Genomic DNA, 22857 nt, shown 5'->3' on the forward strand with positions numbered 1-22857 from the left:
ATTGACAACAGCAGGAGAATCATTCGTATTTGACCCCGGCATTCTTCGCAAAAAGAGCACGCAGCCCAGCCGCGGCGATCAGATGGCATACGGAGCTGACTGCCAATGCGTGCGACGGCGAGCGTATCCTGTCTCCGCTGCGCTGCTCGCCGCGAGAGGCGCCTCCGTCGGCGCCGGAGTTACGTTCGCCCGTTGCCTATGGAAGCTCGCGGCCAATGCTTGGCGAGCGGAGAACCAAACGAAGCGTCCATTGGCAAATCCAACGTAAACATTGCACTCGTGCTCGGGCGGTCGGGCTTTATGATCACGATCTGGCGTTAATCACATAACCGCGATCGTGAGGGTCGTTACAAAGCTTGCTTTAGTCGTTATGACAATTTCCGTTGGTGGGTAGCATACGCTGGCGCTGGGATGCAACGCACTTCCATGCCAAGCGGTAGTGAAAAAGCGTTAGCACCTCCGAAGTTCTCCCAGCACCCAGCGATTCCTTGTGGGTCACGCTGAGAAAAACGTGAGTTGTTCCACTTCCTAGTCGGCCGTCACTGTAGTGCCGCAGGCGTTTGATTTTGCATTAAGCGGCGGTGCATATCTGGCCGGTCTGGTTGTTTGGTTCTGACGCGTTGATTGGGCGCTCCTTTGCAGTGCGACCCAGGGACGATGTCCACCGCGGCTCCAGCTGGAGCTGCAACTGCGCCGGGCCAGAACAGCCAGCAGGGATCGTCGGGCGGCGAGCCGAACCGGCAGAATAACCTGCAACGAATCGCCCAGAAAAAGGCGCAAGTCAAAAGCTGGCCACTGAATAAGAAACTTGAGAAACTTGCCATCTATTCCTCATGCAAGGTTCGTTCCCGTTATTCAGTGCATTTTCTTTCTCATTTACATCTATCAAACGGGTTATCTGCGTACCGCGGTGTGCAATCGGCTTCAAACAGATGTAAAACTCCTGAGCGGCGGACTGAAGTGCAAGAAAATCGAAGTTTTGCCGCAGCTTCTTCAGTTTAGAAACAACGCTTAAAGCCCTGATGTGCTGAAGAATATAGCCTGAAAACCGTGAGGTGCATTATAATTTCTCTCATTGTATGCTGCGCCCTGCTCAAGCGGATCTACACAAGCTTGGCCCTGGATATATCACCGTGCCATACCTTTTTGAAATTTCAAAATACAAAACTGCTCTGTGTGCTGAAATCACTGGGAGTAGTTCTGTATGTAACTCCAAATTTTTAGCGTTTGCATGCTTAGCAGTTACAGAACGAGGCACTTAACTATGTACTGACCTTTGCATTTTTATTCAGCTTTCTGTCGTGTTTAGAAATGTGAAGGCCTGAAAGAAACACTGCAATTTTGGAAAAAAAACCGTTTTTTTTTTCGTTTTTTTCACACGAGGAAAAATGGAAAGAAACATCGAAAATTTCACAATGCAATTTCAAGGTTTTATGACAGCTTGCTTTTAGTTTAGATTTTTGTTTTTGCTTTGAAAACCATTATAGCGTGCATCGTTGAGCAATTGGAGAGCAGTCGTCATCGCTGGTGCCAGGTAGTGCTTTTAAAACGTTCATGCTGCGAGTGCGCGGGTTGAAGGCCAGGTCGGATATAAGGTCCAGGCTTGACTTAAAAACACACTAATACTTGAATTCACGGCTGAAGTTGAACAAAATGGCTGCAAGTTCTACAGCGCTACGCACATGGCATAAATAACATAGGCTGCTGTGCACGTAAGTGGTTTTAGCCAAATACAAGCCTAGCTTCTTGATTTCCAACGTAGCAGAGTACAGGACATCCGCAGGAATTTGGTCCAGGACAGGGGTCTTCAGCGAAGCACGTGGCCCCATCTACCTGGTGGCAAGGCCTTTGCACCAACCAGCCGCTAACTCCTCTGGCTTGCCGACTGCTGCAGATACCACCATCATCCGCCAGCTGCAAACGAAACTGGTCACGTTTCGGACACGTTTATACAAAGATTCGCAACAGGCTTTCAGGGGTACGGATTCGAAAGCTTGTGTATGTGCAGTTGAACGTAGCTGTGGACACAGCTTCAATCCATGCTCCTGCGCGTAGTGCTGCATCCAGTGACACTGAGTCCGATATGGAGTGACTTGTAGATCAGTTTTCATGTTCCCTTTCTCGGTGCAATAGAACAAGAAGTTCGTACCACAAATATGATATATCTCCATATTCGCCTGAAGTGGAAATCATTATTTATCTTCTCGGTGCAATAGAACAAGAAGTTCGTTTCACAATATGTCATCTATAACTGCATATTCGACTAAACTTCGGAGCATTATTAATCATCGTTGTGCTGTTGCAAATAAATCTGTTTTTGTCATGTTTTGCAAAATTTCCAATTTTTCATGAAAAAAACCCTGAAAAAAAATGGTTTTTTTCATGCCATTCAAAATTTCTTGAAATTTTACATCTCTAGGACTCGTGTTATAACCGGCAGTGACTTAAGCAAATGTATCTATGTAAGCAAGTGACATCTGGAGATGCCTCTGTAATTTATGCGTAATTTCCCCACATGTGTTCGCTTTTGCTGCTGGCAATCAGAATGTGTAGTTGATCTTCTAATATCATAGGTGTTGCATGATGCGCAAGCCATGGCATATGCTGAATTTCTCAGGAAAAATCATGTTGCAAGTGGTACTGGATAGCTATCCTCCTAATGTACTAACAGGTCACTGCGACTCTTCCTTAGGTGTGGCATGTCTGTCGAAACAGAACAAGCATCATTATATTCACAAGTAAATTTCAGAACATCTCTACATGCATCTTTAATAACAAAATCAATTGATGCGCAGAAATGTGATGCACGATCTGAAGTGAAGTGGCGCATGTCCATGGGAGTCATCTGTCATGAACACCTTCAGTGGTACTTCCACTTTTGCATGACAGAACATCCATTGCAATGCCATTTTGTAGCTAAGTGCATGTGATGGTGCTGCTAGGCTCTTAATGGTGGGCTTCATCAATTTGAGCATATGCACTGGTTGACACCACTATGGCCTTTTTATTTTTTGCATATTGTGCATTAGATACATATGCATTACAACAGCTTTTTTCAAGAATGTGGCAAGCGCTCTAGTTGTTGCTTCCTTTGCTTCAGCTTTACTTTGTGCATTTCTCAAGTCTATTATGGAAGCATGTGTTGCCATGAAACAGTGTTGTTAAAGGTAAAATGTAAAAGTCATGCCAGAAATGCCTGTAATGTTTTGATCTCTAACTACTGCAGGCTGATGATGGCTGCAAATGTAATGGATGGAAGAACCCAAACCCTCCGCAAACACCGCAGCGCCCTGAAGGACCTCAACCCTTGGCCAGTCTAAATGATCCATGTCGTAGTTGCAGCCACATATTGGGTGAGTTGGGCTTTGGGAACAGTGGTTATTCGTAAATTCCATGTAGTGATTACATGCAGTTTCCAAACGTTACATGCATTCCTGTGTCGAGCGGGGGCTTGTCATATAAGCAGATGTAGTACTCTTAATCGAGAACCAGTGGAAAATGGGTTGCGATGAAATATTCAGTTTTTGTTCCTGTAAGCTTATGGACCTTTAGCTCATTTTTCGTGCTCTTACATTTTGTATGCGAGAATCATGTGACTAAATATGTGCACTATAATTTTTCACTGTACATATCGTAACTTTTTTTGAAAGTCAGAAGAGTTTCACATTGAGCGACGTTAAATAATACATAGTAACGCATTGCGCCAACTTTCAAGGAATTTGAAATTAGGTGTATGATAACACACTGCGAACACCTGTTGCCAAGGTTAATAGGAGGCTACATTAGCAAAAAATATTTCATTGGCGACTTTCCAACCATTCTTGAAGAGATACATGGAGTCTGATTGTGAGTTTGCGAATTATACAGTGCAACATTAAATCTAAAGCAGTACGAGATATAAAGAAATTAAATTTTTTCTACAGAGTTGACTTTCATAGGCAAGTGCACATATAGGGGCAAGGATATAAAGCACTGTTTATGTGCATCTTGAGCTTCATCTGTACCTAATTTAGTGTTGTCATTTCTCGCTTATTGTCCGTGACAGCCTGAGGGCATTTATATCTAAGCCACCGTGGCTGCGTCCTGGAGGCAAACTGTGAAAATTATCGTGTGATGAGTTTTCGGCGCATGGTAGAAATTAATCCAATGCCCTTCACTGGAGTGTGCCTTGGCACATAACAGTAATTTTTTTTTTACACTACTGTTTCTTTTATTGTTTGTGGCATAAGGTTATAAATAACATTTTAAACTACAAATAGTGACAACACTGTTGTCATTTGTGAAACCAGGCAGTGATTGGATTGACTGAAGATATGGCAATGTATTGCAAGTTGATTGCTCGTGGTCAAATGTTTTGTATTGTAAGGAACAATCGCTTTTCCAGGAGCACATGTGTCCCACCTAGAGAATGCTCCTGATGAAGAGCTCAATAGGCTTCTTGGGATAGTTGTGGACGTTGAAAACATGTTCATGTGTGTCCACAGAGAAGAGGATGCTGATACTAAACAAGTGTATTATTATTTATTTAAGGTGAGTGCACCACCTTTTTATCTCTTGACACATTCTGAAATGAACCTTCCAAGAACGATTCACTTTTATTATGATGTAAGGGGAGCAGTTTTTGATTGTCAGCATAGGGTTCTCCAGCAGTCTGGTCACAAAGATTCAAGGCCATCAACTGGTTAGGAAATGCTGGACAGAAATGCAGCGCGAGGTCTACCAGCTTTGTCATGCTTCAGTGTGCCTATGTGGCATACTGGAAGTGTACCAGTTCCTCCTTTGCTTTCACATTCTCAGCTCTTTTTCTACTACCATAATTTATTGATAGTAAGTAAGGAGTACTTGGCCCAACTCTTCAGTGGTGGTGTAATGGCAGAAAAAGATCGATGCAGAAGAAATGAATGGGGTAATACAGGCACTAGTTATTGACCAAACTGAGCAAGATTATGTACTTCTATGCAGCAAGATTATGTACTTTAAGCACATGCACTTGGCAGTCTTGTTGAAAACTTGTACAGCAGAAAGTACAGAAACTAGAAGTCAGAAACTAGACGTACAGAAACTAGAAGACCTGCATTTAACTAATGCAGGTCGTGCCTTTTTTTCTTGACGTTGTATGCTTCAAATGTTTCCTTCATAGTGGTATGCTGGGAGCTTTCTTGAATCATTCCCACTAACTTTTTACACTGCTTGAAATTAAAGGTGTTCTTTCATTGCATGTGGCACTCTTATTGCAGCTACTACGAAAAAGTATCCTTCTGATGACTCGTCCCACTGTGGAAGGTCCCCTGGGAAATCCACCTTTTGAGAAACCAAGCATTGCTAAGGTGACTGATTCCCTTCTAGCTTTGTGTTCTGTTTTCCGACTCCTTTCTTATTCCATAAAAATGTGGCACCAATCACGTGTTTGCTTTTATTTTGTCCGACCCATGACTGACTCTCCACTACTCCGTTTTTTTGTTGGACAACAACAGGCAGTGATAAACTTCGTGATGTACAAGTTTGGCCACCTTTCTCAGAAAGAGTGGCAGACCATGTATGACCTCGCAAAGATGTTCCTGCACTGCCTTAACCACTGGAAGCTGGAGACACCGTCAGCCAGGAAACAGCAGCGCCAACATTTACCCAACGAAGATGCGGCTGCATACAAAATAAATTACACCAGGTCAGTGAGTGCAGAATTTGTGTCCTGGTCTTTTGTCACAATAAGCAACAAGTCTTTCATATCATTACATTCCACTGGGTACTACGCAGTAACACATTCTCACGATCGATTTGTGTGTGAACGAGATTCCAGCAATATTGGTGCTTGTGGAAATTTCACTGCTACAGCATTCCATTTTTTTTTTTTTTCAATTCAGTTTATTTCTTTCCATGGAAAGAGGAGATGAGGCAAAAGGCTGACTTGCCTGACGAAGGCCTCAGCACCCATACACGGTTGGCAATGCAGTGGCAAAAGTAAAACATTTGAAAAAATCTTACTTGTAATACAAGTTACGAAAAAAAAAAGGACGCATATGCAGGTTGTAATACAATAATGGACAAAAAAAAACAATTTGCAACACACACTTCTGTACATAAAGTTCACAGAGCAAGAGCAGGCAACACAACCAAGATTTACTGATCAGAATACATAATCATCTAACAAAGTAGCATGATTCACAGAATACACAGTAGCTGTAAAGAAATCTTGAGTGAAGTATTATGGAAATTTAATGTTACTGCTTATTAAGTAATGTTTAAGGTTCTTATTGGACCAAGATGCGGAAGAATTGAAGTCAAGAGGTGGCTGTAAATTATTTATGGCTGTAGGAACTTGGTAGCGTAGTGTCTGCTTACCGTAATTGGACCGGATTTTAGGTACCAGTTTTCTTTGCTTTCGGAAGTGGTACATTGTGGAAGAGTTGTCAGGAATAGAAGCGTATAGTCGGTTTTTGTGAATATATTGAAATAGTCGGAAGAAGTATATCTCATCTGCCTTCAGAATGCTATTCAGGTCCTATTAGAGCTACACTGATTGTAAGAAGCTCTGTTGTACAATTGGTGAGGTACAGCCTTAAAGGGGCTCAGAAACACTTCCTAAGGCGAGTATGTGAACTTGCTCAATCACTACATTCTGCAGTCATGAACACCTGAGCCAAATAATACACTTTACACGCAGCAGAGAACCCACAATCGCGTGTGAAAGTTGGCGAGTCTTTTCTGCCGACTTTTTCATTCTTGCGCCCTCCTTCGTTGCACACCCCTGCGTAATTCTGTCCAGAGATGGCTGTTCGTTAGATTAGAAGAACTTGTTGTTGGGCTAGTTGGTAGTTATTCATAATTAAATTCAAAGGCGCCAAACCATACGCACACACACACACAGGAGAAGAAAGAAAGACGAGACAGAGCGCCACTCACAACTGATTTAATGTGCAGAAAGACACGTACATATATGTCACTGTCGGCGCATGCGCAAGGAAGACATTCAGCTTCGTGAGGATAAGCAGCGATCAAAAAACGCTTTTTCAGCCTTATACAGGTTTATCGACGTTTCGCTGACTTTCTTTCAGATTCTTTCAGGCGTTGTGCTGATACCTTGGCTGTGGCCAGTGAGCAGCATTGCTTTGGCGAGTCAGGAATCTCCACACCCCCTGAGAATTCCTGCACGTGTCAGCGTTGGGAGCGGTGAAGGAACGCTGCCCTTTGAGTGTGCAAAAAAAAAATGACGAGAGGAGAATGAAAGGTGCAAAGACAGTGAAATTCAAATTTAGTCTCCAGATAACTTCACTTGTACAAAACGCATTAAAAAAAAATTTTTGCTGGAGGTCATTCATGAAGTGACGTCCTTTAACATTGCTAGAATACCTCACCTTTATTGAGAGCTTCTTCCAGAGCCCCTTTAATCCGTTTTGCAGAGACAAGCTGATTGCTTTCATTTTGTCCTATTGCACACTAGGATAGGAATCGTGCGCAATAGCAAAGCCAAAGCAAGGAAAGACGTTTGGAGTCAGAAAAAAAAATTTGGTACATTTGACATTAGAGTGCCACAGTCTTTGAGAAGTTATACAACAAAGGAGTTTTACAAAATTAGCTACCACTTCCTGTCTAGTTTGAGGCATTACTTTCATTTTTCTTTTCTCTTTCCATTGTAGGCTGCTTAGCTTTTGTTTTGTGCAGTGCCTTAACTCACTGCAAAGAGACATTCAGAACTATCTTCTTTATGCACAGGATAACGGAGTCAATTTTTTTTTTGTGGGTCTTTTTCAGGTGGTTGTGTTTCTGCCATGTCCCAGCATTCTGCGACAGCTTGCCTCATTCTGAAACAACCATCATCTTTGGCCGTACGCTGCTCCGCTCAGTCTTCCAGACGATGCGCCGTCAGCTTCTGGACAAGTTTCGAGCTGAGAAGGACAAGATGCCTCCAGAAAAGCGAACACTTGTGCTCACCCACTTCCCACGGTTCGTTTGCTGATGGTAGCAGACTATCTTCACAAAAAAGCCATGCTGTCAAGTCATTAAGCATTATTATTAGTGTATATTTTTTTTTTTACTCAAGAATGGTGCACAGCATAGCTAAGAGGTTTCAGTAGACACAAATCATATTTGTATGTGTCAATCACTGCTGTACTTTTTGAGTTTTACCTCTGTGGGCTTTCTTTTTTGGTGCTGATAGTGGAAGATTTAGTGATGCATTTTTCATTAAGCTGAATTTGAAGAGAGAGCTATGTGGTATTTAGTGTTGGGGCTCTACAGTGGTGAGAAGCAATAGAATTTTTTAATTGTTTTGTTAAGACAGAAGAAGAGGAAAATTCTCTAAGTGTGCCATATGTGGGACATGCTATATTGCTCAGCAAGTAGTGTATTTGCATGCTTTTAAGCTTGTATGTCATTTGGTCATATCATTACGATAACTTTATCGTGGATATGTGTGCTATCAATTATTGATTGGTGGCAGGGAGTAGCTGTAGTCGAACAGGATCATTTTATCTAGGCTTAACTTACTAATTTCACTCTCCCATTCTTTGGTTTCAAAATAAATGGCCAAGATTTGAGCTGCTTTATGGATTGGTTAATTCAGTGCAGTTACATATTAACAACCCTTGTCTTGTTTCAGTGTGGTAATGAGGTATAATGGCAGTCTCTTTGTTATGCACCCAGATTCCTGTCTGTGCTCGAGGAAGAAGTTTATGGAAACAACTCGCCTATATGGGACCCTGATTTCAAACAAACCCCTCTGAGCAGTGCCACCAATACAGCTACCGACAGAAGTGAGTTCTTTTTACCCGTCATGCTTGCGCAACTGCCACAATACTAGACAAAAGCACTCCTTGAAATACAGAGGGTCATGCTGCTTAAGCTTACAGGTACCTGACTTTGGCTAGCTATTCTCACTGCTGTGTGATGTACCACATGACCAGCCACTTGTACACTTTATTCCTTTCTTAAGTTGCTTAGGCATGCGTCCAAGAATGTCCAGTGTTCCCTGAGTGCCATTTATCAGTAATTCCAAGAACAGGTTGGATGTAGTTAGTTTGCACTGTGTAATCCCAGACTGCCAGATTTAAGCAGAGAGCTGAAAATACTTGTCATTGCTTTGTTGTGGTACAGAAGCTCCTAGTAGTATGGTGGTAGTATGGTGAAAGCCTGCCTTACTCAAGTTTGTAACTTCCCCAGTGCACTGTTGTTGCATACTTACTACTCTAGCCTGTTGCGACAGCACTTTATGAAAAATGCGTTTGCGTAATATTGATGGTGTTTGCAGCATCTCCGAGATCATAGATTATGTTAGTAGGACCATATGTTGTGCGGCCATGCATTATGAATTGTTGAATGCAGGACTGATAAACATGCGCAGGTGTAACAAGCAATGGAACAACTCATGCCAGGGCCATTGAGAAGCTGTCTGTTGCTAACTCGCCCAGTTCAGGCAATGAGAATGGCACCACCTTCAATCAGAGCCCTGGTTTGCATGCGACCGGCCGTTCGTCAAAGTCCATTAGCACTGCTGATGCTCAAGGTGAGATTTAAATCATTTCGGTCGCATGACTTGTGTCCTTTTCATAATTGTCGCTGTCGCGAAACAGCCTAGTCACATGTGGTTTAAATATGTTTCTGCTTTTTATTTGATATGCAGGCGAGAAACGACCGAGTGAAGATAATCGCATACCAGAGCCCAAGAGGCGCAAGATTGAAGGTAAAAACGGAGGCAATGGTGCTTTGCTGTGAAGAGCTTATGTGTGTTTGTACTATTGATATTTTGGCAGTGATAGTTTTATGTCCGCTGAACAGGCTCCTTTTTGCCCGTAAAGACCCTAGGTTTTGTTTTTGTAACCATTGTCACTGACTGAAGTACTACAAGCTGTCATGATATGCCAACTTCCTTTTATAATAACTGTGTTTTGAGTGCGGAAAAAATAAGGAAAACTGTTATGAAGAAGTAAAGACCAGCTTTGCGATTTAAATCAAGACCCTGTGCTATCGGGTGTAGCAGAGGGTTACTGCAGGACAGCTACTCTTGAAAAGTTTTGTTAAAGGCTTGTGTTGATGAAAGATAGCTATTTTAATGCGAACTTCTTTCTTGTTGGGTTTGTCATTTTCATTGAACTGCATAAACATGCTGATTAGCTTTACTCTGTTCCATGACTTGCGCTCTTACTTTTAGGGGACATTCCAGAAGAGGTGCTCACTCAGTTGATTGCCACAATCACTGATCCAAAGGAAATGGCTGGCCCTGAGGTAAACCATACTGCTTGTTCATGTTTCTCTTCATTAATTTTTTTCTTATATCGAGTTATGGCTAATTGATTTCATATTTCCACAGCTCAACAAATTGGTAAGCAGTTTTCATTTATTATTTTGTATGCAATGTCACAACTTAACAGCCACGCATTTTTCCCTGGTGATTTTTTTTTTTCCCATTTACTTCAACCTATTGATTGTTGGACTTAGGTAAGGGTTTCCCTGCCACTTCGGGATATCCTTAATATTTACAACTTTTGTGATAATAGATATTCGAACAGTACTACACCCATCACTATGTACCAAAGCTGTTCTGAGTACATACCTAGTATGAAGGGTTACTAAAGAAATGAATCAAAACAACTGTTAATTTTGCTAAAGTGGGTGCCCATTTTTTTTTTTACACATTTTGGATTAGCATTGGTTGTACCGATGCCGAAACTCCTGTGAGTTTACACTGACCTTACAAACTAAGGGTGTTGAGATATACTTAAACCTCGATGTAACAAACCTTCATATTTATTTATGTGGAGGTTTAGCGAAATCCTCAATATTACAGAGTTTCTCAATTCCCCAACGCCGCCCCCATTGAAGCGCGTGAATTTGATACCTCCATGTAACGAAGGTGTTGCGGCGATTGACCTTGATATAACGAAATCGCTATGCTGACTATCTGTTAGTTTGTGCTGAGTTTCGAAATTTGGCAAAAAAGTTTCATGCGATAATTTGCGAACTGACATGAGAGGAACGGCTATGACCGCAATGTGTAACTGCAGTTGACATGTGCCATGCTCCAGTGTCATCGGTGTATCTCCGCTGTTTTGCTTTTGGAGGATCATACCGCAAGGTACTGCAACAATAGCTGAAGCAGTGAAAAATAACAGGCCATGCATGGTTGCTCGCGTGATTCTGGCGCCGATAATTCACGCATCGGGAGTGGGGATGCCTGGAGAGTGCCGATGACGGAAGGCGGTGACTTGATGACGTTGCGTGGACCTTGATTGCGAACATTGATAACAGTGGTGCAAACCATAGACAACCCCTTTCCTACACCAACTGGCAGCTAAAGCTGTGCTTTTAGATAATGTGGCTGTACAAATTGGCTTTGCTGACATGTGCCTACTCCAGCAGATTCCTGTGTTCATAAACATTTGTTCTAAACATTGATAACAGTGGTGCAAACCATATACAACCTCTTTCCTACACTAACTGGCAACTAAAGTTGTGCTTTTAGATAATGTGGCTATACAAATTGGCTTTGCTCACATGTCTGTCTACTCCAGCAGAGTCCTGTATTCATAAACATTTGTTCTGTCTGCGACCTGGAGCTGTGATTTGCACCATGACAGTCGTATCGCTTTGTTCACCTGACTTGTCGTGGTCAGTGGCTTGAACTCACGCATTGCATTCAGAGTCCTTGTCTTAGCATGGCAAGTTCAGTACTTGAATTTTGTATGATGCCAATGCTGCCTCCTTAAGTATGACGGTGTATAAGTTGCTGTGTGTAGCGGCTATGCTTTGGAGCCCAGGCACAGTTCAGGTACAGATGCTTCATTTAAAGATTGGGCTAAGACCTTGCATTGATGCTTACAATAGCAGCACGACTCTACAGCAGTTGTTGTTACTCATATGGAACCTTCCCAGCTTGCTGGCTGCAGTAGCCTGGTGTATGTCACTGGACAGCAGACAACAGTTAGCACTTTTTATCATTGACTGAGCCTTGAGAAGTAATCGGCCGTGCGTGAACCTTGTGGCTGTGTTTGCTGCAGAACAATGCTTTCTCTGAGCTGGCAGCGCGAGACGAGGCGGCGCGAGCTGAGGAGCGGCGAGGGGTGATTGAGTTTCACCTGGTGGCCAACTCGCTGAGCCGGCGGGTGGACCAGCAGTCCCTGGTATGGCTGGTGGGGCTGCAGAACGTCTTCTCCCACCAGCTGCCAAGGATGCCCAAGGAGTACATCACCAGGCTCGTCTTTGACCCGTAAGGCCCACTGTTTCAACCCATTTAGCCGGATCTGTTTGTGCGGTTTGTTGACATGTGGTCATTCTGAACCAGGCCTGAAGGTGATGCTGGAAAGTCAGGAACCCATTTAAGCAGATTTTGCCTCCTAGTGCTCTTCTTAATTTGGTCTGGATGCCATGTTATGCAGGTCGGTTTTATTGCCCTTAGTATGCTTGTGATGGGAAGTTGATAGCTGTGGTGTTTGAACGTAGTTTGCCGTCAAGTCGGCAGTGGAATACTATAGAGTCGAACCCTGCAATAACGAAACTGTTGGGGAAGGAAAACTTTTTCATTCTCGCGAGAAATTTGCTGTCGTGAAAATGGACAAATGGGCACACAGATTATTTTCCAGAAACGAAATTTAATGAAAAAAGTTGCTTATTTTGCTCTACTTCACGTTGCTGTGCAGGAGCTTCATGACCCGGGCTTCGCATCTTGATAAGCTACACATAGCTTCGTCATCGTTGTAGCCTTTGAGGAAAGTCCGGATAATGGCTTGCAGCTGCAACACTCATGACGCTGCATGATGTGCATACTATTAATGATAAGGTGTATATCGGCTAAGTGACTGTGTTGAATCTAAGACATAGTAGTGGTGCTGTTATGACCAGGCTAGGAAGCTATAGTCGGATAAACCTTAAGTCTGCAGAGAAGCTCCGCCCACATTCAGCCTCCACGCACAGAATTCCTCCACGACAAAAAAGTAGTCCACTGCTTAAAAGTTTCTTGTTACGTAAACAAGAAGCTTATCACAATGAAAAAATTGTGTGCTCTAGAATTTTGATATGTGGATTGTTCGATATAGTCAAACATTAGAAAGCTTATTTTGTTTAAAGTTGTGATTAGCCAGCAGAGTAATACAGGACGCCACGGGCCGCAGCCTAGTATTAGCAACTTCTGTTTTTTTAAGTTGTATCCTACTCTAGTCATATCGATGCATTTCTTTTTTTATGTATACCAGGAAGCATCGCACCCTTGCCTTGGTGAAAGAAGGTCGAGTCATTGGAGGTATTTGTTTTCGGATGTTTCCGGGGCAAGGCTTCACGGAAATTGTCTTCTGTGCTGTCACTTCCAACGAGCAAGTCAAGGTATTCTGCCACCTTTGACTCATCATTCTTGTCGCTGTTGTTGTCGAAAAGTGCATGCATATTGGCACGCATGCGGCACATAGGTCAGTGAGATATGGAACAAGTTTTTGTTGGAAAATTTTCATTTGGATATTAACTTATGACTTCTATATCATTCATTTTCATACTGTATAAACTCATGGAAAGGCTGCACTTTCTTTTTTTATTTTGGGCGTGAATTTTGAAGGTGTGGCCCATACAAAAAGAAAGTATTAATGTACTTTTTTCTAAATTATCTAGTCCAGAACAGAGGATGTGGCCCATAGAGTGGTGCGACCCTTGCATGAGATTATACGGGATGCATTGTTCACAAACGCGAAGCGTACGTTTACATCCCTATTCTTCTGAAACTTGTATGTTGCGTGGCTTTCTAAGCTCGGGAAAACATGAAAAACCGCTTGTTAAAAAAGGGCCAAGTATTCTTTTACAGTTAAGCTCCAGTCTTTCGAGTATAGTAACTTTCATTGCTGTGTGCAAGGCTTGGCAAGCTCTGTATTTTTGTGATACCGTATTTACACGATTGTAAGTCGACTCGAATGTAAGTCGACCCCCCCACATCACAATTGTGAAAAAAAAAAAAACTTGAGGTCATTTAAACTTGGCCTTTATTAGTAGAACTAGAACGCGACAGTACTATCCTGTGGCCTCCGCTGATCACCAGCCGCTATCGGCTGCCGCACGCGGAAGTGCCCGTGGGCACATTCCAAAACAAAAATGTCTTAGTCACTGGGCTACTCGTCCACACTTGCGCCATCGTCCTCGCTAGCGCTGCCGTCGTCATGTCGTCATCGCTGCTGCAGTCCCACAGCTCGTCGTTCTAACATCGTCATGCAGAGAAATCCTGCACTTCGCAAAAAGCCACATCATGACATCGCGAGGAACAGCTGAAAATTTTGCCTCGTTGTAGCTGCCACTCCTGTATCACTCAGTGCGAAGGTCGAACTTGCGACCCGGCGCGCAGTTCGTTTCTTCGGCATAAAGAATGACAGACATCTTGAATGTAGCCGCGAACGAGCGCCGGTCGCTTATCAGACCTGGAGCACAAATGACGAAGCACTACATTAAAAACTTGTGAAACGCGGCCGGCAGTAGTCGAATGCGTCAGAGCCAGAGAGAAATTACGCGCGAGCGGCGTCGGCTCTTCCGTCGGCTACCGACACTCCCTGGTGCCGCTGCGGTTCAGAGGGGGGTGCCGCCACGATTGGAACAGCAGCCCTTCCATCAACTACAGACGCTCCCTTCGGCGCCGATTGCGCGGTTGAAAGTAAAAAAAAAAAAGGAGTAGAACGCGAAGGCGTTATCGGGCCGCCGCCGCTTATCAGCATACGCAATCTGCGGCCACGTGTGGGGAGTGGGTTGGTGCTGGTTTGCTGCTTATCGACAGCCACCATCAGCTGGCCGCCTCGCGCGGGGCGGGGATGCCGGTTCTGCGCGTTGACATAGCTGCTCAAGGCAAGAACGATGCGACGGAGCCGCGCAGCAAAAAATGCAACCACACTTGTCTCGTTTGTCTCGCCTTTATTTATAGTGTGATGCTTTGGTTTCGATTGTAAGTCGACCCCCCCACTTCGGATTTTCAAATTTTGAAAAATGGGTCGACTTACAATCATGTAAATACGGTATTTATTTTAATAAACTTTGAAAGTGATACAACGAGATATTGGTATTTTATTTGTTGATTTCAAGTGTGATACCTGAGTGTAGTAATTGGACAGCACATGCGATGCACTGCAATGTCCCAGCAATTTGAGCCTTGTACTTTTTTATTCATTGATTGAATGCAAAATCAATGATAAGGTACTCTTTCCCTGATGTGTCCTTACCCAAACTTTGAGTGGTCTGATCTGGCTAGCATTACTGGTAGCTGTTAAAGCACTGCACTCCTATCCACTCTGTTGTGTTGTGTGCTCTTTCATGGGCTATCATTCGATCATATTTATTACTGGCAGACAGATATTGGTAGGAGTGACACATTCTGTATTGCTCTGCCTTTTCCATTCACGATTGGAAAGGGAACTTTATTGTTTTCAGTAGTGATGACTGCTGTCCCATTTAATACTGTACAGTTAATAGCTGTCTGGTACTTATGTGGTGTGTTTCTTTCTTTTTTGTGTCCAGGGTTATGGAACACATTTGATGAACCACCTCAAAGATTATCACGTCAAACAGAATATTCTTCACTTTCTGACGTTTGCCGACGAATTTGCTATTGGCTATTTCAAAAAACAGGTTTGTATGGGACCCTTTATGGTTTATTGCTATAGCAGGCTGCAAAATACTAGAAGCCATTAGGCCATATAATTGCCAACGGTAGTTCTGCACTCTAGATTTCATGTTGGCAGGTGTCTCTTTTCTAAGGGTATGCGAATATGAATCAGATACGAATATGAAGAAAAGATGGCTTCGAATATTGAATCAAGTATCAAATATCTGTTCAATAACAAAAAAGTATTACAGAAAAAGATAAAGAGGCAAATGTTTTTGCCCCATCCCTTTTTTTCTCGGAATAGTGTACCGTATAGTGTGGAATATAGGTAGAGGTTTTTTTCGAAAAATATTGCCAAAAGGTCACCCCTCGACTTATATACCGGCCTTTGGCACAAACTGAATAGTCGTCTGGCAACATGTGTGAGCCGCGGACATTTTGGCCTCCGCATCGTTATTGCTTCCATGTTGACGATTCTTTCCTTCCTCTTTGTCAACCGACGCGGCTAAACATTGACGGCGGTAATCGTTCTTGGCATTGTAACGTATTAATTTCACGACAGCCCACAAAATGAGTACCGGTACTCGACGTCAGTTCACCGTGGCGTTTAAAAAAAAAGTTATCGAATTCGCCGAAGAGTATGGGAACATGTCCGCCCAGCGACACTTTGGCGTCTCGGAGAAGAGCGTCCGGTACTGGCGAGCACAGAAAATCGAGCTTTCTGCCTGCAACGCGCAGAAGACGTCCTTTCGCGGGCGTCGCGCGGTGCACCCTGAGCTTGAAGACAAGGTGGTGGACTTCGTCCGCGAGCATCGTGCCAGATCCTAGCCAGTGACAGCAGAGCTTATTCGCATCAAAGCTATCGAGCTCGCCCGTGAATCCAGACTGTCCCAGGAGCAATTCAAGGGCTCCATTTACTGGGTTCGTCGCTTCATGCGACGCAAAGGATTTGCACTTCGCCGGCGCACATCAATCTGCCAGAAGCTTCCAGAGGCATACAAGGACAAGCTGGTCGAATTCCAGCGGTATGTTATCTGTCTCCGGCAGCAGCATGGCTACTTGCTGGGACAGATCGGCAACGCCGATGAAACGCCGGTGTGGTTCGACATGCCGTCGTCCACCACAGTGTGCGAACATGGCGCGAAGGAAGTTAAGCTTCTTTCGACAGGGAACGAGCATTCGCGCTTCACGGTAATGCTCGTGTGCACTGCAGATGGCAGAAAGCTGCCCCCATATATAATCTTCAAGCGCAAGACGCTGCCGAAAGAAGCTTTCCCGCGGGACGTTATCATTCGCGTGAACGAAAAGAGCTATATGAATGAGGCCCTTATGGTCAACTGGATTAACACCGTCTGGAATCGACGACCCGGCACACTCCTGCGGTGTCTGAGCATGCTTGTGTTGGATGCCTTTCGCGGGCACTTGACTGCCGGTGTGAAGCAGGCTCTCCGCGACGGGAGGACGGAGCTCGTTGTCATTCGGAGGGGCATGACTTCAACACTTCAGCCACTGGACGTCGTGCTGAATAAGCCCTTCAAAGACTGCGTGCGTGAACTCTACAATCAGTGGATGGCGGGCGACAACCCAAAGACTCCCACCGGCCGGCTGCGCAGGCCGCCTCTCGCCACTGTGGCCACCTGGGTGGCTCAGGCTTGGCACTCACTGCCCGACGATATGGTGGTGCATGCATTCAAGAAATGTTGCATTAGCAACTCGTTGGACGGTACCGAGGACGACATGCTGTGGGACGCAGCCAGCGCGAAGCAGTCTTCTTCGGACGAGAGCTCAGACAGCTCGGACGAATGAGGAGGCTACGAGTCTGGTGACACCAGTGAATAAAACGAAGTTTTGTGCCTCATAAATTTTATGTTGACTTTTTTGCTTCAACCTATATTCGACCTATATTTTTGCCTCGACCTGTATTCCGCATTATACGGTACGTTCTTTGTAACTGATATAAACAAAACTAGACTGACTCAGCACCATGTAAAAAATAACATCACATGCACAGAAATGTGTACTACTTGATTAGACAGCATAACAGTATGCAATATGTAATGTGGTCATGCAAAATGAAATCCTTGAATTGTCACATGATTGACAACTTAAAGTAACATGATAGCTAATAAAACTATTATAATATTTTGATTTCAAGGAATTTTGATTTCAAGGAACCGGAAGGTGTGCTCAGTTTAGCTGAAGGTTGATTTATAAAATGCCCTGCGCTTCCGAAAAAAAAAATAAAGCTGAAAATGCGAAAGCAAAGTCAAACCTTATGACGGGGCTCTGTTGCACGAGCACCGAAAAGCCTGTGACGAACGCGCAGTTTCGGCGGGCTGGAAGAACATTGCGGACGTAAGCGAAGGGAATGCACATTGGCGTCGGAATAGTGAGACTTCTTTTAAAAAGGAAAAAAAAATGACCAGTGACACGTCAGTTGGTGTCTGAAAGCAGCACGGAGCTGGGTTCAGTTGACCGGTGAATACGCGGGCCGACAGCCGCCGTCACCACGGGCTAGTGGCAAAGCTCAGAAAGAGAAACTACGCGGCCAAGCAATTTTTTTTCTAGAAACAAGCCCTCCAATCATCGTCACACCTGCCATTACACACAGTTAAGTATGCACAGGTTGTAATGCAACAGGTGGGATTTTTGCATTATCGCTTGCCTTCCTGTGGCACCTCGAATTGCTCCTTCGGGAGCTCCATATATTTTGCAAGTGGGCTTTCCCGCATACCATACTTGACCAAAAACGAGATGGTGAAGCTCGCACTAGGAGAGTTATGAAGGTGAAAGGACGAACAGTTTCATTATGTTTGGTGCCAAAATAACAAACACCTCTGAGAACCCTATGTAATGAGAGAGACAAAAAAAGCTTAATTTATCTCCATAGACTGAGTTCAGGATGTTTATTGCAATTACGTATTGGCAAATGGTTGATTCACAACCTGAGAAAGGTTATTGCTCTGGCACTACTTTATGCATTAACAGTTTCTGCCCTGGAACTGTATTGTTTTCATGAAGGGAAATTAGGATTGGGATAGCACACTAGGTATATCACGTATCGTGCAGGCACTAGTGCATGGCCACAAGTGTTCCTTATATGCCTTTGGCCCTGAGGGTACAATAAATAAATATGTACTGAGTTTTTGCAGATTTGCCACTTGTAAAGAAAATGTAAATTTTTTAATAATTCAGTATGGTGAAAAGCTGATTACTTTAATTGTGTGATTTAAACACATCACCAGCCATGGTGCACCCAGTTTTGTCTTGTGAAAAAAAGAACAGGCTACAGTTACGTATGGGTGAAGCAGTGCAATTTTTCAGCTTAAAGTTGTGTTTTTCACTTATTTTGCTTCAGTTTGGTTCATCATTACTATTTCTTCCATCTTGTTCATTACTTCCTTGCTCTGTGTTGTTCTTGAAATGCTACATTCTCAGTTGACAGATAAGTAGAAAGCGGGGCAAAAAAACTCAATGACAGCTCCCATTATGTGCCACCTACATTTACCTCGTGCAATACACGAAAACTGTGCATAAATACTAGGCCACGATCCTCTGCTGGCGATGGCAGTGGGTGTTATCTAGCCTATTGTTTTGCTTTTCTACTCATTTCTGCTTTGCAAGGAGTTTTGAACTGCTATAATGAAAGTAAGCAAGTAAGCAGGAATGAGTGAAACAGAGGACTAGCCTGCTGCTAATCTTTTGACATGGCATGCAGCTTGTGCTACAGAACTGCCAGGGCTCCTTTGTGTTTGGCATCTTGTCGTACATCTCTGATGAGCAAGCTGGGATGGTGCAGTTATTTGTGAGTGCATATTCTCGTACCCTGTGCTTTCAGGGTTTCTCCAAGGACATCAAGCTACCCAAGTCCGTGTACACGGGATACATAAAGGACTACGAGGGGGCCACCCTCATGGGCTGTGAGCTGGACGAGCGCATATCCTACACAGCCTTCAGCCATGTCATCCGCAAGCAGAAGGAGGTAGGTTGTACTTCTATGCAGGGTGTTTCACGTAACTTGAACCAAGGATTAAAAAAAAAAAAACAATAAACCGCAGCCCGCTGAAATCAACGATACATTGTTTGCGATGATGTGGCGCTGCGCAGAATGTTTTTTTTATTATGCTTAATTAGTTAATTAACTAAGTTTAATGACACAAATTTTATAATATTCATTTTAGTGCCAAGACAGCGGTTTGACAGTGTGTCAGCACTTCCCGCTGCTAAGAGCGGCGGCCGTTAACTTCGCCACGGTCAGCGGCCCTGCTCTGTTTGCTCGAAACGCTGTTGAGAGCGCTTCAATTTGGTAGCACATGAGCGTAGTCGTGTGATATTTTTTCATATTTCGCGGGCTTTCTTTAGATGCCGGAAAAAAGGACCCCGTAGGAGATATGGTTTATTGGTTTATTGGGGTTTAACGTCCCAAAGCGACTGAGGCTATGATGCTACAATAAACTGGATTGGTTGTTTATAAACCTGCTCTACAACCTAACGTAATGGTTTTGGCACTAAAATGAATATTCGAAAATGTGCATAATTCATCTTAGTTAATTAACTAATTAAGCACAATAAAAAGAATATTCAGAGGAGCGCCACATGATGGCCAACAATGTATTGTTGGTTTCAGCGGGCTGCGGATTACCGCTTTTTTTTAAAATCCTTGGTTCAAGTTACGTGAAACACCCTCTATAAGCGGGACTGCTTAAGATTGTTGTGAAAAGTTGATGCCTCTGGTATTGTGGTCATGTTTTTTCTCCCCGTTGTTTTCTAATGTGCTGAGATGTGTTGTCATTTTCGTTGACAGTGGAAAGTTTCCTTATTTAAAATTTTTTGGGGCTAACATTACACATGAGCAGTTCGTTGAGAATACCATTGTGGCATACTGTGATTGCTCTTATAGACATTGACCAAGAGATCCCTTTATGCATTTTATGTTGCTTGCCTCATTGTCACCATATGCAAGTGGGGCCCTGCCAGGCCCATGTTGGACATGTGATCACTGTTCTGAGAAATGGCAATGAAGGGATTTCACTGTTCATGTTAGGGTCATTCCTTTACTGTTTCTGCCATAGCTCTGCTACGTGATAATTTCATTCGTTGATGTGTCCTTGCTGGAAGTAATTTTGCTGTCTACAGACACTAAATCTCTGTGTTCTTCGTTAAACCTGGTGGAAATTTTCTTCATTTAGCAAGTGTAACACCAGGTTTCATCTGTACATACGCAGTAAAAGCTCGTTAACTTAATATGCATCAAGATACATTTGCTTCTTTAGAAATGTCTTTGCCACCTGTGAAGGTGACTGTGAATGCAATAAAGGCAAGCCTGTTGGAAAATTAGTCGATTGGCATTTCTCTATAATAGCTTATCAGGGAAAAATAAACTTTCGGAATACATTAACCCTACTCCATAGAGATGAACTCATGACATCCATGAACACACTTGTTCCCATTTCGCTTAAACTAATTTTTCAGTGCTGTTTTTTTTTTTTTTTTCTCAGAACAGTGGAAGGCTGGAATTCATTGCCAGCGTGTGTTTCTATCCTGCAATTGCCGCATGATAGCCTTAGTCGCTTATGCGTCATAAAATAGCACAACACGCAACCAGCGTGTGTATTTTTGTCAGAAGGTTTTCTCAGTGAACTAGAGCGTCTCTTTACATGCTGCTAAATTATGTATAGTTTTATTCATTTCATTGTGTGGAAAATAGCTGAATGCGTAGGCCTACAGTATTCTGAGATAATTAAGTAAAATGGCATAATATAAGTTCCAGGTCCCATCTTTGGGCAAATCTGTTCTTGCCTCTGCTTAGTTTCTCTTTCCATGCCTTTCCTTGCGAATGCTGCAGATAGTGAAGAAGTTCATCGAGAAGCAACAGGAGCACATGCAGAAAGTGTACCCTGGTGTGCCTTGCTTCAAGGAGGGCGTCCGGGAGATTCCTCTTGAGAGCATTCCAGGCCTCCGTATGCATAACAGTTTTCCTCTTCTTCTTTCAAAGTCTTTTCCTCTTCTTCTTTCAAAGTCATCTTTTTGCTTCTAATCTACACGAACCACTCTTTTTTTTATCATCTTGCAGTGGTAAATAGTATCTTTGTTTATCTTTGCCAGGTGCCAGGTACCTGTTTATTGCTTTGTCTACTAAGATTCGTTAGGATTATATGCATCTGTTAGCCAGGTTTACTGTGCTGACTGTTTGCCCATTAGCTTCACTTCCAGCTATAGCTTGAAAAAAAAAACACTCCCTTTGGCAGCTGTTGAATATGTGCTGTACACATGGTGCAAAGCAGCCACAGCTTTGTGCATTATCTGTGCACATATGAAATAGTTTTGCGATAAAGGAGCGATTACTCATTAGCACCTAACGAGTTGTTGACCAATTCATTCTCGCTCTACCATGTGCTAGCTGTCGTGGTTAGCTCATTTTATTGGGGGAGGATGATCTGTTCAGTGGTGGTAGCGGCGGCAGTCTTTAAGTGCACAAATTGGAATGGTGCTTGTCTGCTTGGGGTAAATGATTCCACTTCTTGGTTTTTTTTCACAATAAGTGGGTGAAGAGATAAAATGCATCTTATGCAAGGGTTATATTGCATTTAGCCATGTTTGCTTGATTTCTTTACAGGAGAAGCAGGCTGGAAACCAGACAAGAAATAGTAAGTTGTGCATAAACTCAGTGCTGAAATGACCTTTTCTGTTTTGTATTACAGTACACAGATTTTATCGCATTCAGGATGTACTTGTAAAAAATGTAAACTAAATGGATTCATATGCAGTGGCAGTTGAGGGAAGGGCTTCCATGTGTATGCTGTATAAGTGTGTGTAAGGGCCGCACTTTTGTTTTCTAAATTTGAGGGCCAATTTTTGCGGGGCGGCCCGTGTACGTGATGTGCGAAAAAAAAATTAATGAAAAAGCACCAATCAGGGAATGAGCGGCATTTATTCTACGTTCAGCCATCACTCGCAGAGTATGTCGACTCCGAGCTGGTGCTGTGCTCTGGTGCACGCTCATCCCCCAAAAAGTCATGCAGCATTCTTGTTGTCAACATGTAACCGTTGTTTTGACACTTCCATCACATAGCAGAGCAGCTCTTCTTCCAGTTCGAGGAAACTTTCACGGCTTGCCTCGGAGAGCGTGCTTTTTGCAGCTTGTGTTCCTCAATGCATCCTTTTGGTTGCACCATTGTCAGACACCCTTCTCGTCCACGTCAAATTTCCTGCCCGCTGCATGCTTGCCATGTTCGAGATAAAACTCTCAGCTGTGTATCCATTAAAGGGACACTGAGGAGAAATTGAAGTTGACTTGCATCGAC

General features: G+C 43.4%; 1 protein-coding gene across 1 annotated transcript in view; it reads left to right on the forward strand.

Moving 5' to 3' along the window:
* The first annotated feature begins 204 nt into the window (after positions 1-204).
* Gcn5 (Gcn5 acetyltransferase) overlaps positions 205-22857 on the forward strand; it is a 28168-nt gene continuing 5515 nt past the window's right edge. Inside the window, exons 1-17 of the mRNA XM_089543890.1 lie at positions 205-511; positions 643-840; positions 3227-3353; positions 4385-4530; positions 5238-5327; positions 5475-5665; positions 7750-7941; positions 8641-8750; positions 9338-9499; positions 9617-9676; positions 10145-10218; positions 11991-12199; positions 13182-13308; positions 15466-15576; positions 19392-19535; positions 21399-21513; positions 22170-22200. Coding sequence (XP_089400016.1) covers positions 658-840; positions 3227-3353; positions 4385-4530; positions 5238-5327; positions 5475-5665; positions 7750-7941; positions 8641-8750; positions 9338-9499; positions 9617-9676; positions 10145-10218; positions 11991-12199; positions 13182-13308; positions 15466-15576; positions 19392-19535; positions 21399-21513; positions 22170-22200 — 2072 coding nt within the window. The 5' untranslated portion in view covers positions 205-511; positions 643-657. The remainder of the gene's footprint in view (positions 512-642; positions 841-3226; positions 3354-4384; positions 4531-5237; positions 5328-5474; positions 5666-7749; positions 7942-8640; positions 8751-9337; positions 9500-9616; positions 9677-10144; positions 10219-11990; positions 12200-13181; positions 13309-15465; positions 15577-19391; positions 19536-21398; positions 21514-22169; positions 22201-22857) is intronic.

This window comes from Amblyomma mixtum, chromosome 5 (genome assembly GCF_055824585.1).
Source record: "Amblyomma mixtum isolate Tamu chromosome 5, ASM5582458v1, whole genome shotgun sequence".
Lineage (NCBI taxonomy): Eukaryota > Metazoa > Arthropoda > Arachnida > Ixodida > Ixodidae > Amblyomma > Amblyomma mixtum.